This window comes from Citrus sinensis, chromosome 1, assembly GCF_022201045.2.
Source record: "Citrus sinensis cultivar Valencia sweet orange chromosome 1, DVS_A1.0, whole genome shotgun sequence".
In the NCBI taxonomy this organism is placed as follows: domain Eukaryota; kingdom Viridiplantae; phylum Streptophyta; class Magnoliopsida; order Sapindales; family Rutaceae; genus Citrus; species Citrus sinensis.
In genome coordinates, this window is record NC_068556.1 from 7696824 (window position 1) to 7711826 (window position 15003).

Below are 15003 nucleotides of genomic sequence, written 5' to 3' on the forward strand. Positions count from 1 at the left end.
TCAGACGATTCTCGTTCAGAATTTTTATCATTATTCCGAATCTCCAAGCTAGTCAATGCTATGCAAATATCTTTGAAGACGATTGCACTCTTCTCATATATCAAAGTAGTCACAAAATTGCTATATTCCTCTTGTGGTGAGTGTAACAGAATCATAACCTTGACTTCATCCTTAATATCTTTATCAAGATTCTTCAAATCAACAAGTAACTTTTTAAATCTTGAGACATGATCGTGCATTGACACCCTAAGCTTCATTCGAAAGCCATATACTTGGCTCATTGCACGAAGGCGATTTTCAGAACATTTCAGCAAATACTTCTCCTCCAATGTACACCACAAAGTCATCGTACACTCCTCATCTTTCACCAAGTATTTCACCTCCTTGGTAAAAAAAAATCTGATCTGACCACAGGCTTTCTCGTTCATACGATCCCAAATTTCTTCATCATACAAGTTTTTTTTTTTTAATTTTTCAGAACAACATCGAGATCGATTTGAATAAGGGCATACATAACTCCGTGCCTCCACATGCCGAAGTTGATTTTCCTATCAAAATTTTCAACATCGATTTTCTGACCTCCTATAACATGTGCTGAATAGCGATTTAACAAATCTCGCCTCCCACCTGAAGTGTCTCCTGAAATAGTCTCGGTAGATCTCTCCCCAATTATGGAAGGTTTACATTCTACCATTTTCTCAACGAGCTATTTTCACTTGAAAACCAGCCTCTATGATGTTAATTTTGCGTGAATAAATGCACCAGGAAAGTTCTTAGGAGACTGGACGGGAACTCGGTTCCAATTAAAAACCAGAATCCTTAGACTCTTATTGCCTTGTTGATAGAAATTTCTTAGACATGCAAAAATACACACTACTTACAATAGACTGTCTCCCAAGTACAAATGGTCGTCTCCATCGTATTCGTGAACAGTACCGTGCGTGAATAGTTCCGTATACGTGCACAATACCATATCCCCCAAGTATGAACCGTCGGCTCTGATACCACTTGTTGTGCGCGGAATGCGAAATCAAGCGCACTAAATAATTATAGAAAAATAAAAGACACAATTATTTAACGTGGTTCGGTAATTAAACATACAATCACGGAGGCAAGAAAGAATAATTGTTTATTTAAAATTAATAAAGTGCAAATATTTGAGTAACGAAATCTCACTTCCCAGAAACTCAAATATACCCAGTACTCTCACACTCTGCGGAAAAAATAAATTCTCCAGACACACTTCTCTCACTTCTCTTAAAAGCTTAGAAACTTATAAGCTTAACAATTTTGTGATACAATGAAATGAAAAAATGACTTCAATTTATAGGCTTGAAGTAGTACTACTCCACCTAACCTAAGCACTATTCCACCTAACCCATTCAAATATGTCAATGGTGTTCGCAAATTTGACAAATTTGCCAACTTTTCATTTTTTTTTCTTTAATTGTTTGGTAGCCCTTTGAAATTTTGCATGCCTTCTTGAATTTGGATGACACATGCATGACTTTTCAACACTTGGAAAACAAAAATTCCTTAAAAGGGAAATTATCTCCCCAAGCTACATCTAATTACTATTAAATTTTGACATATTTTTTTGCACCACCTTTATTTTTTAACTTGTATCAATTAATTACTTTGATATTAACAAATGACAACTTTACTCCAAAATGAATTAAAATATTATTTTATTCTATAAAATTTTAAAAAATAAAAATATTATAATTACAAGAATACCCATGAATTTAATAAAATAAATATATCTCAAAATCTAAGATGTTAATTTTTTTATAAGTATAAGTTCATTTAATTTTTGTAGTTAAATTAAGTATAGGGAAGTTTCTTAATTTTAATTATAGGCAAGTTTACAACAATTATAAGGAGCTTTTCTCTTCATGTTAATTTTTGTAAACTTCCCTATACTTAATTTAATTACAAAAATTAAATGAAATTATAATTACAAAATATTAACATAATAATTTTTAAATGAAATTATTATTTATAAAAAAATTAATGTCTAGATTTTGATATTTATTTGTTTTATTAAATTCATGGGTATTCTAGTAATTATAATATTTTTATTTTTTAAAATTTTTTTAGTGTCAAAATGATTGATTGATACACATTTAAAAACAAAGATGATACAAAGAACATGATAAAATTTTGTGATAATTAGATGTGCATATGATAAAACAAAGGTAGTTCAGAGATAATTTTCCTTCCTTGAATTTCATGTTAATTTTTGGGATAATTATATTTCAATGGGGGCAATTTTGTAAAGAAAATTTAATAATGAATCAATTTTATGAATTGTTGTTTGTAGTGGGGGGTAAATTAATTTTTCGAACTCAATTAAAATATGGACAGTATAATTTTTCCTATCTCTCAAATCTCACGCACAAGGCTCACTATTCTTTTCCCGATTAAAAAAAAAGAGAGAAAAAAAAAGAGAAAGCCCTCTCTATCAGCTCACTTATCACCTTTAATCAACATGGCCCTCTTTTATTCCATCAAAATTCTTCCCCTTACTATCTCATTTCATCAAACAGAACCTATTGCCACTACCATTATAGAAAGAGCGTTTTCAGCAACGAACATTGTGAGAATCTAATGCGAAATCACATGGAATATCATTGGAGGAATTATTGCTTAGTTGCAAATATTGAAAAGGATGTATTTTAATAGCATGAATAATGAGACTATTATTGACCATTTTCAAAATATGGAAATGCATCAAGAATAATTGCGAGAATATTTTATCTAGTATCAATAGATATCAAACTTTAAATATTTAGTTTCATTAAAAAAAAAAATTATAATGTTGCTTCCAATGAATTAATTTTCTAAAGCCCTCGAAGGTAGGAGGCTAAAACATGAATTTATAAGTTTCACCCACTCTTTAAATAAATAATAAAGGAAAAAAAAAACCGGTTGCACTTTAAAAGTAACAAACTTTGTATTTCTACATCCCTTGTAAATCTTCAGTAACTAGAATGATGGAAGATGCTCTAGTGTTGGATATGTAATTAGGAATGATAATTAAGTTTTTAGGGTTTGATTGATTATCAGGCCTTCAAAATTGAAGGATTTGGTTTCTTGATCAGATCAGGACTTCAATCAGACACACAGCAAGATTGAATTGAAAGCTAAATGGTCAAATAGAACAGCACAAGACTAAAACTATAGAATTAAAAACCAGCGGCTTTATTGTTATCTTATCACTCGGAAACTGAACAAGCTTTCCAAAGAAACAAAAATGACTCAAAATCGGTTAACAAATGAACCCACACGCTCCGATAAAAGTAAAGCCTTGGCTCATCTTTTATTCTCCATTTCTGAGTTTATAATAAATAACTAACAGCATTACATTGGCTTCCCCCAAGTCAGCGTCAGCAAATATGAAATAGGCCTCCTGTGTTGGTTGCTATTTGCACACTTGCCCACTAACGTCTTGACTATAATGCGATCGAACTTGCAGGTAAAAGAACCTTTGTACTATTTTTTTTTTTTTGGGGTCAATACATATATCCCAATTCTATGGCAATTCAAGTTTGCTGTTTATTGTACATATTTAGATCAGCATGGGTATCCTTATAGCGCTGTGACAAGTATGTTTCGCACTTGATTGGAGGAAACCTGGCAAAGGGCATAGGTTTAGTGAAAGCAATAGAAAGTTGCAAACATAGATGTTCAGCTTGGTAACAAAAATGATGCAGATGCTCAAAAGAAAGTTATCAAGACCCGTCAAATAATATTTGACGCAGTTAAAAAAGGTATCAATAACAGTGAGAAAGGGATCAAATTGAACTTTGTAAGTTCTATCAAAATATTTTGGCATCACAACTTACTTCGGAGGATTTTTATCTGACTTGCAAGTTGGTAAACACTCAACAAGACAATCGTGGCTAGGTTCCACAAAGAATGCAATCTGTCATAAGAAAGAAAGAACAAAAGACAATTTTCTCAAAAGGTATTTTCAAAAGGCAGCAAAATTCAACATTCTAATTAGATTAAAGAAGCATATTTAGAAAATAGACATGCAAGTATCGTGAAATGAGTAATGGCTGCAGGTCTGGAAGATGCCAATAATAAGTTATAAACCCTCTAAATTAACAATCAGTATCCTACACTTTTACAGCAAATTGAAGCAATCAAAATGATTCTTAAATGAAATTTTCCATTATTCTCATTACTTACTTTAAGATTTAAGAAACCTGATAAACGTTTCTGGTAGTACACTTAATTCTATCATTAAATACGAAATTATGGGATCGTTTGTTAGAATTTGGAACAAAGAAGCTTTCAACCGGCTATTACAAAATATAACCTCCACGTAGTCAAGGTGCATGGAGTGCCCAGAAGGACAGTGTAAAATGTTCATATACGAAATAAAATAATAAACAACAAATAAACTTAATCAGCAAAACAGCATGATATAAAGCTATTTCAATATGCTTTACTTAGAAATTGTAGAATATCTAAAATTTTTTTAAGTGGCCTAATAATCTGGGAGAAATAAAGAAAAAGAAATGGAGCCTTACAGAATATCTCTCTCTTCCTGTCCCTAACACTCTGTGTAACGTGGACCTGCGAACAAACACAAAGCAAAAATGTTCATTACTCAATGGCTGTTAGAGCTTAGAAATAGTCCCCAATCCCCATAAGTTTAAGTAAAGCTACTATAAATATAGGAATCAATTTTGAATATTAAGGGTTGTACATTACTTGAAAATACAGTTGCTCCAGCGCTCCAACATGTCACCAAGATTCACAATAAATGCTCTGAAAAGATAAACCATTAACAAATCATATGAATCACAAAGTCCTTCACCAAATCCGTCACCACGATACTGTAATCTAGAATTCTTAACACTTTGCATTTCAATACGATTTCACAATGTATTAAAATGGAAAATTGGAAATTATGAACAGCTTCAATGTCCACACTCACTATTACGAACAATCTGAAGATGGCTCACAGAAAATGAACAGGAAAAATACTAGATCAGAAAAATACTAGAACAGGAAAAGTGTCCCAACTTTTCCAGACAGTATTCAACTAAATAATGCAAGCTTGCTAAATGAAGAAAAGATCATATTATGGAATTGCTTGTTTTCCACGACAAATGCAATGCTTGCACATGCGCACACCACACATACTTGAGATAACAAACAACACGATACAACAAAGCTGGAAATGATAGCACACTTACCCCTTCATTGGTGCAACATCCTCCCATAATTGAGGTTTAGCATCTCTATCCTTGCATATCTGCAGTAAGTTCCAAAATTTCACTAACTGATAACATAACAGACCAATAAGAAATACGGTACCATGCAGAGCATTGTTCATACTTGAAGACCTGCAACTTCATCTGTTGCCAAGAGGGTGATCAAACCATAGTCTGAATGCGCCCCAGCACCGTACATTCCCTTTGAAGGATCAGAAATTTGACCTAATTAAAGATGACAATATTTGAGTTATGTTAGTTGTGCAACTGTGGCAGGTTCACACAGCAGCGTTCCTTGACCTTTAACTTAGAATGTCACCTTCGTAGTGTAGTAGCCGCAATGTTGCAATAGCTTGGCCAAGCATTTCTGGCTTGTCAAAGAAATCAGCATCCAAATCAAGTGCGAGCGCTATTATTCTCGCAACTGCTTTTGCCACCTCTCTGGGAGCAGACACAAAATAGATCAGACAGACTTGAAAAATATGAAAACAGAGACAGAGAAATATGGTAGACATCTTTTATTATTTGAACCATCCTGAGGACCACATCTTCTCGAAGAAAATTAAATAGAAAAATCAATGAACTTCCCAAGTAATAACCTAATCAAAACTAACTGAATCACAAAACAGTATTTCATTCTACAAGTGGTATGGCTGCAACGACTTACAATGCTTCTCGATGAAACCTCTCCATTGTCTCCCTCCAACCAGGCAAACAGTCTAAAAGGCAGCCAAAATAAATATATAAATAAATTAATTAACTAAAATTAAAATATTTAGCATACCAGAATAATCTAATTCATCATTTATTATTGTTATTGTTATTATTATTATTCTTTTGATTTCATGTTAAGTCAGTAAATTTAGTTACTCACCCGGTGCAGGCCAAACATTTGGGCCATAAAATGGCTTCTCAGATTCAGGGTCACCTTCAGGTACTTCAACGCCTATATAATAACCCTCCTTGTAATCTCCTAAATAAGCACACCAACAAAACAATCAGAACCTTTTTTACTTACAACGAAGCAAACTTTATAAGGCCAATTGGAAGGGAAAAAAAAAATTAAATAAAAACAACTAACCGCGAACTTGAGTATCAGGATCAAGAAGCTCATCAAGAACAGGAGTGTAACCTCTGTGCTTTTCGTTCCTTAAAACCTTCATTTTCTCATTTAACGGCATCTTAAAAAACCTCTTGCTCTGACTAAAAACCTCCTCCATGAATTCTTGACTTATCCCATGGTTTACTACATAGAAGAAGCCACAGTCTAAGCATGCCTGAACCAATCAGTTACTCACATCATGCCACGTGTCAAAGTAACATAAATAGAAAATCACAAACGAATTAAATGAAGCATAACAATTAACGATTTTTTATTTTTGTTTTTGGTTGTTGATTGAAGTGAAAAGAACCTGTTTCAAAAGAGAAACGGATTGTTGAATGTCTGGGCTCGAGAGATCGATGCAATTGAGGACTGTTTGCGCTTCCGCGCCATTTTTGCTCCGCCCATAATTTTCCATTTTTCTGTTCTTTTGGAGCGTGTTTTTTCCAGGGGCAAAGCAAAAGCAAGGCAACAAAGAGACTTAACGATGAGGGCCACGACTTTCGAATTTTGAGTTCGGTATTTATAATAGTGAAAGTGCCGTGGAAGAAATGGCGTCGTTTCATGTGACGTGGTGGGGACAAAATTATTTTTTTTTAATTTTTTTTAAATTATAGAAAAGCCTAAAATTTGTGAATTGACTAATGAGTGGAATTTTTGGGTAGTCATTGTTGACCACATGATCTATAAAAAATTCTGGTCATGCTACGAATGGCTTTCCTATTTCCATCCTATTAAAAACTATACCTTTATTCCCCCATCTTATTCCCCTGTCAATTTAATGGGAGAAGATAGGAAATTTCCATATAAGGAATAATTTTCTTATTCCCATCATATTTTTCATTTATTTATTTTATAGAAGTGTAAATATATAATTTCAATAAATTAAAAATTAAAGAATTAATTAAAATCATTATCATTTATAAATTATTTTTAAAAATCTTTAAAAATTTGAAACAATATCTTGAAATGATATTAAAATTAAAAATATTTAAAGCCAGCACCACCTTAAGAGAGAAAGAAAATATAACAATGTTTTAAGGTTGAATAAGAATTATATTGGAGGGTTTTCTTTTAGTTATAGTATATTTATATCAAGTAAAAAAAATTTAAAAAATTTAAAAATACTTATATATAATGAGGATTGAGGTGGGTGTGGGGGTGATAATTATAAAACCAAATCTCACCCCATTAAGAATTTAGAGATTATTTTTCTCACATTCTCCAAAAATTATCTAAAATTTATTCCATTTGAGATGCGGTCTCAAACCCATGGAGAATTTTGTCATCCCTAAGTAGTTAATTATTGACTCCATGATTTATATAAAATTCAGGCTATGCTCCCAGTGGTTTGGCAATGATTTTTTCTAGCAATTTTAAATATTTAACTAACTAAATTTGAATTCTAGAGGATGGAAGAATTTTTTAAAAAAAAAATTTTGGGCTTTCTCACCCATCTATTTTCAAGAAAAAAAATAATGCAACCGCTTGAACCACATTAATTCTCTTCAATACCACATGATTCACATCGTCTAATCAAAATTATTCGATAAAAAATATACAGGTTATCAAAGCTTCAAGATTTTCTAGAGTTTCCAAATAAATAACAGAACACTCTTTATCTAATAATTTGGAAGAACTAGCATCTCTGATAAAATGAAGTCCAATAACACTAAATAATTCATAAATAGAATGCTAATATACAGAAGGAGCTATAGCAATTCTTAAAATATCAATTATTTTACCTTATAGATATCTAATACGGGTGGTAAAATATTTTTAAAAGCAAACAAGAGTTTAATTTTATATATATAGGTATATAGATATAGATATATATACATAAATACGTGTATGTGAATGTGTGTGTATATATATTTTTTGTTGTAGCTCCTGTCTATTTATAAGGTAAGGCACAATAGGTCCCCCTCAATTTATTTTTGCTTTATTTTGTTTTAATTAAGAGTTCTGCTATTTGAACTCTGCGACGACAAAGGGACGATAGAAACGTAGGTCCCTTTGTCTGTTGCTTTCAACTCCATTCACCATCTTTTGTCTATTACTTTTTTCATTTAAAAAATAAAATAATCGAAAGAAAGCCACAAAAGTAACAAAAAGAGATGACTTTTTTACAATTAATTTTTCTTGTTGTCCCCTCTCTCTCCATCTCTCACCTCTCATTTACTCAACGTGAGCCATATGCATTTAACAAGAAAAATCAGTTCCCTCTCTGCATCTCGCTTATTACAAGGAAGAAGTTAGATTTGGATCTGCAAACAGAGGCTTTGATAAAATTGATACTGATTAATTGGTAAGTTGGTGACTCTCATTACATTCAAATAAAATTTTTGTTGTGTTCTATATATTTAAATGGTTAGAATATTTAATTTAAATTGTAAAAATTCATAGATTTTTGCTTTTTATATATTTAAATTGTTATGAATTGTTATGATTTTTTTAAATTTAAATGGCTAGAAATAATGGAATAAATTATAACAATTTTTTAATGTGTTTTATATATGTTAGGATTTTTTAAATTTAAATGGCTGGAAATAATGCAATAAATTATAACAATTTTTTAATGTGTTTTATATATGTTAGGATTTTTCTTAATTTAAATGGCTGTAAATAATGGAATAAATTATAACAATTTCTGAATGTGTTTTATATATGTTAGGATTTTTTTTAATTTAAATTGCTGAAAATAATGGAATAAATTATAAAAATTTGTGGATGTGTTTTATATATTTAAATTGTTAGGATTTTTTTTAATTTAAATTGCCGAAGATAATGGAATAAATTATAAAAATTTATGGATGTGTTTTATATATTTAAATTGTTAGGATTTTTTTAATTTAAATTGCTGAAGATACTGGAATAAATTATAAAAATTTGTGGATGTGTTTTATATATTTAATTTGTTAGGAATTTTCGTTACTGGACAAAAATGTTATATAAGTTTCTTAATACAAATGTTAATTATTTTGTAGAAATGGAGTATTTGGAAAATGAGCATGCATTTGAAGAGTTGCAAGAAACAAGAGCTAACAATGTAGATGAAATTGTGGAACCGAACAAATGTGAGCCAGCTCTTAGAATGTTATTTGATAATCATGAAGAAATGTTTGCATTTTACAAAGCTTATGGTAAACAAGAGGGGTTTCCTGTGAAGGTTTGAAGTACTAAGAAGGAGATCGATGGAATTGTAAAATAGGTGACATTTGCATGTGGACGTAGCGGCAAGTCAGAAAGTAAATCTGCTAATGCATTGAAGTCGAAACCGAATGTGAAAAATGGTTGTGATGTAAAAATTGGAGGTTGTCTAAATGAAGATGGAAAATGGGTTCTTCAAACTTTAAATCTTCAACACAACCATGGATTGAGTCCAGACAAAGCTAGGTATTTCCAATGCAATTGCAGAATCAGTGCTAGCACTAAAAAGCGAATTGAAATGAATGATTGTGCAGGAATTAGAATTGCCCAAAATTTTAATTCTATTGTTGTTGGAGCTAGTGGGTATGAAAATGTGTCATTCTTAGAAAAAGATTGTAGAAATTTTGTTGACAAAACAAGGCGATTACAGCTTGAGGAAGGAGATGTTATGACGCTTTTAAAGTACTTCCAGAAAAAGTAAGTAGAATGTAATGGATTTTTTTTTAGCATTGATTTGGATGCAGAGGATCGATTAAAGAATGTGTTTTGGGCAAATTCAAGGAGTAGGGTAGCTTACAAATATTTTGGAGATGTCATCACATTTGACATTACATAAATGACCAACAAATATGACATGCCATTCGCACCCTTTGTTGGAGTTAATTACCATGGACAATCTATTTTGTTGGGATGCGGATTGATTTCATGCGAGGATACAGAGACATTTACGTGGTTATTTGAGGCGTGACTATCATGCATGTCTGATTCTCCTCCCTTAGTATCATTACAGATCAAGACAGGGCAATGCAAAAGGCAATTGAAAACGTTTTTCCTACTACTAGGCATCGATGGTGTTTATGGCACATAATGAAAAAGGTGCCTGAGAAGTTAGGGGCTTTTAAAGAACGTGAAGGTATTATATCCTCCCTACTTTCTGCTGTTTATAATTCACTGAGTTCTGATGCGTTTGAGGAAGCTTGGCATTGCATGATTACAGAATATGATTTATGGGATAATGATTGGTTAAATGGTTTGTACGAGGAGAGGCATCGTTGGGTCCCATGCTATTTAAAAGGCTATTTTTGGGCAGAAATGTCAACAACTCAGCGAAGTGAGAGTATGAATGCATTTTTTTATGGGTTTGTTAACTCAAAAACAAATCTGAAACAGTTTGTAAAGCAATATGAAAATGCATTGAGGAGGAAAACTGAATTAGAATGGCAAGCAGATGCCAAGTGTTTCAATAAAAGGACACCATGTGTATCAAGATATGAGATGAAAAGGCAAGTTGAAGAGGTGTACACCATTTCCAAGTTTAAAGAATTTCAAGAAGAATTGACTGCTCTGATGTATTGTGATATCTCGGATTCTGTGGGATTAATATATCAAATAATTGAATCATTTGGGCAAGGTCAGAGAGGCTTCTTTGAGGTTGTTTTTGAAGAAGCTGAGTGTCAAGTTAATTGTATATGTTCAAAATTCCAGTTTAGGGGGATTCTTTGCAGGCATGCCCTTGCAGTGCTGATACGTAACTCAGTTGAATTACTTCCAGAAAGATACATTTTATCAAGGTGGAGGAAAGATGTGAGGAGATGCTATAGTAAGCTGAAAGTTTGTTATGGTGTGCAGAATTTGACCATTCAGCAAGAAAGATATGAAAAAATGTGTAACGCTTTCAGTGACGTTGCAGACATAGCCTCTGATGATGAAAATATCTATAAAACGATGTTGGATTGGATTGAGAAAGCAATAAAGGATCTGCCCAAGCAAATTCGCTGTGAAAATGTGGGAAAAACTAATACTGGTGGAGCAAGTTGTAGCAGCAACAAACAAATTAATAGTGAGAGTGTGGAAAGAATCTATTATTGGCGAACTAAGTTGTAGCAGCAACAATGTTCAACTTGCACTGAATGATCCAGTAGTGACACGTCGTAAAGGTCGTCCACCTTGCATAAGGAAAGAATCTTCGATTCGTAAGAAATCTGTTCAAAAGAACAAGTTCTCACAAAAAAATAAGGTATGATTAAAAACAAAGATCTATTTTCTAATTAATTTGGTCTTAGTTAAATTATCTTTAATAATCTTATAGGATTTACAAGAAAATGCCCCATCATTTTATCATGTGCCTAATGAAATCTCCACACAAGGGAGCAACATAGCCACGGTAAATTTTGTGAATTTTTTCTTTTAATTTTTTTTTATTTCGAGGATATGTAATTAAGTATAAGATTGCACATATGTAGACGCTACAAGAAGGAAGTACTATTTACGAAAATCTCAACCAATGCGGCACTATGGGCTATTATAATGTAAGAATTAAATTATTTAAATTTTAGTTTTAAGATTTTTATATGAATTTTACATATATTTTATTATTTGATTAGGTACCTATGTACCAATCCCAATTCGGTGGAAGCAATATTTATCAGTCATTTCCTTATAATTGACACACAGTAAGTTGTTGTTTATAAGTCGTTAATGAATACATATATTTTAATATTTCTGTAATGTAATATGATGGTTATTTTTATGTATTATAGCAACCAGTCCCACCGTATACTTCGCAGTTGCATTATTCTTCTCCTTCGATGACTTATCAAGGATCTCAAACTGAGAATTTCCAACAGTTACTACAGCAGCAGCAGCGTAATGAAGATAACAATCATGATACTTGACTTGTATTTTGGCTTTAAATTGTAGTGATGAAATAATGTTGTGTTAAATTGAACTTTAAATTTTTAAAATTATGTTAGATTTGACTTTAAATGTTTGAAATTGTAGTGATGGAATAATGTTTTGTGTTAAATTGAACTTTAAAATTTTAAAATTATGTTAGATTTGACTTTAAATATTTGTAATTGTAGTGATGGATCAATGATATATGTTAGATTTAGCGACTTGTGTATCGTTGCATTATTATTGTTTCTTTTGATACACATAATATCTCTAAACATGCATAGGGTCTAGAGGAAAATGTTATTCATTCTTACAGTTTAACATTACAATTCATAAACAACAATCATTTTATTTAAATTATTTAAATTTATACATAACACAGGGTACAATTTCATTTATGCAAAATACATATAGCAACGATTATCCCTAAAATAGAACATACAATGGATAATATAGGCAGAATAATACAATCATTTCTGCCTTTATCAGTTTGAACAGCTTTGTCGCATGTAAGCACTTCAGTTTGCACCCCCTTTTCGAGTGTTTCCATAATAAATTTTGTAATTTCTAACATATTGGATGTCTCATGCCTTTTTTTGTAATCATTGTAGGCTATTTCAGCATCCAACAAAGATTTATAAGATTGATAAAAATTCCATTTAAATCCATTTACTTGCATCTGGCATTCAGGCCAAGAATTGTATATGCCCGACTTTCGTCCTTTAAAAACAACATAACAGCTTTGAGTAGGCATTTGAATTCTACATTGGAAAAATTCAGATCAAATATTATCACAAATAAATATTCTAGACATTTATGCTAAGAAACTCCTAATGATAATATATATTGATATGCAATACAGGGAAGTAAGACTATGAAATTTTTATGGACTTTGTTGATTTCCATGCCCTGCACTTACATTGATCTTATGGACTTTCAGTCGGCCATCTCTATTATAACCAAATTTTTATCTAACAATGGCTTCAAACAGTCAATCAAAATAAATGTAACAAGTCACGTAACTTAGGATTGAAATTGAACTGATTATTATGTTCTTCCCAAAGTACTCTAATATGATTTTTTTTTCCAGAAAAAAGTGATTAGTCTTCAACTCTCAATATATTGTATATTAATTTGTGTGCACATTCACACACACAAATATATATCCTGTTCTATATGTTAGATTCACCATACTACATTTAGTTATTTGTCGGTGGTTCGAACATATCTAATTAATGATTTCAAACAACTACGATCCAATTTAACTGATTAATTATATAATTAATCAAATATGGCCTCCACTGCTTCTGTATCTGCGTGCGAGCAAATCCATCTTCTATCTACCAACCCGCAATTCTACTCAACAGAAAGTACTATTAGAAAATATATGTACCACTGCCTAAACTCCAAACTTAAATCCCCTATGTTGTTCATTTTCTTTTTAAATTAATTTCAACTACCTTGGTTTGGTCAGCTCATTATTATTTCTGAACTACCCCAAATTTATTAACTAATTTATCATGATCTCAAACTGTCAATCGGTAGCACTGAGAATTGAAATAAGCTTGAATTGAACATGCAAATTATCTCAAGTTGCAAGGACCAGAATATTTTGATGGTATAATTAATTAAAGGTAATTTGTGACCATCAAAGAGAGCATAAATGGACTCTTCAACTAGAAGTCTCAAAATTTCATCATCCACAAGATAAAATTAAAAAAATAAAAAGAAATGCTTACCGATGGGTCACTAGAACTGCAGCAGTAAGCAATAGCTAGAAGTCTCAAAATTTCATCAGCCACAAGATAAAAAAAAAATGCTTATGGATGGTCACTAGAATTGCAGCAGCAAGCAACAGCTAGAAGTCTTTTAGAAGCCTGAAGAGCCACAACAAGATCATTCCACCAAAGCAGCGACGTCGTAGATGAAGAAGAGTCGATCGTGTCCGTTGTAGATCTAGGTTGGGCAAGAACAAGAAGCGATCGACGTTCGGTAACAAGAATCGGATGTCGTCCGGTAACAAAGCAAATTGGGCTGGGCAAGAAAAAAAAGAAAAAGGGGCTGGGCGAGAACAAGAAGCGGTTGTCGTTCGGTAACAAAGCAAATTGAGGGGGAGTAAACTAAGGAAAATGAGTGGCTAGGGATGGGGAGAAATGACCTGCTTTCCAAAAATAAATTATTCATTTTATTATTTCTTATGGGCCCACGCAAGATAAAAGAAGCAGAACTCAATGCGTGAAACGGCAATTGAACGTTGCGTTTCTGTCTTCCGTTGTCTTCTTTGAGTTCGTTTATCATTTTCCTTTAATTAATTAGCCATCATCTATTGAGACGTTCATTGACAACATATATTTAAGAATTAAAATTAAAATCACCAATAAAATGGATTTCTGAAAGATTTTGAATTAAGATAAATAGTAATTTAGGGATTGCCATCATTAAGTATTAGATGTTTAAGTATTAATTTTTAAGTATTATATGTCTCTAATATTATATTATATTCTTGAGAGGTAAATGTTCTTAGCAAGACTCCCACCTAGCAACTCAACAATCCAAAAGTAGTCACTCAATGTAAGAGAATAGTAGCATGTGAAATAAGTGGGAGGTTATGGGTAACTACATTTAGATTTGTTGTAACATACATTATATGTAACTTAGCAAGACCTTTAGTACCTTTCTATTATTGGCATGTATCCTTAGGGGTTTGATCAAATGATTATCAAGTAGTTTTCTTTGATTGACCAGTGACACAAAACGAAAGCTTCAAAATATAATATACAAATTCTCAAAGAGAAAATTTTTATAATAATAATAAACTATCTTACAACTAGGGTTTTATACCCT

The 15003-nt window shown here is 31.9% G+C and overlaps 2 protein-coding genes across 3 annotated transcripts; one reads left to right on the forward strand and one right to left on the reverse strand.

Moving 5' to 3' along the window:
• Positions 1-3185: 3185 nt before the first annotated feature.
• On the reverse strand, positions 3186-6845 carry LOC102622660 (2-oxoglutarate-Fe(II) type oxidoreductase hxnY-like). 2 transcript variants are annotated; one of them, XM_006475496.4, is made up of 11 exons: positions 6644-6845; positions 6313-6508; positions 6106-6204; positions 5899-5950; positions 5551-5672; positions 5356-5456; positions 5214-5272; positions 4726-4782; positions 4542-4587; positions 3849-3928; positions 3186-3636 (listed from the first exon to the last, which is right to left on the reverse strand). In XM_006475496.4, exons 1-11 carry the CDS (start codon positions 6749-6751, stop codon positions 3546-3548), a joined length of 1011 nt encoding a protein of 336 aa, XP_006475559.1. In that variant the 5' UTR covers positions 6752-6845; the 3' UTR covers positions 3186-3545. The 2 variants fall into 2 exon arrangements, with proteins under 2 accessions (XP_006475559.1, XP_006475560.1); XM_006475497.4 differs by having other exon boundaries at positions 6313-6477; positions 6644-6805.
• Positions 6846-10287: 3442 nt separating this feature from the next.
• LOC107176651 (protein FAR1-RELATED SEQUENCE 5-like) lies at positions 10288-11367 on the forward strand. Its single transcript, XM_015529468.2, has one exon. The coding sequence runs from the start codon at positions 10288-10290 to the stop codon at positions 11365-11367; it is 1080 nt and encodes a 359-aa protein (XP_015384954.2).
• Positions 11368-15003: the final 3636 nt, after the last annotated feature.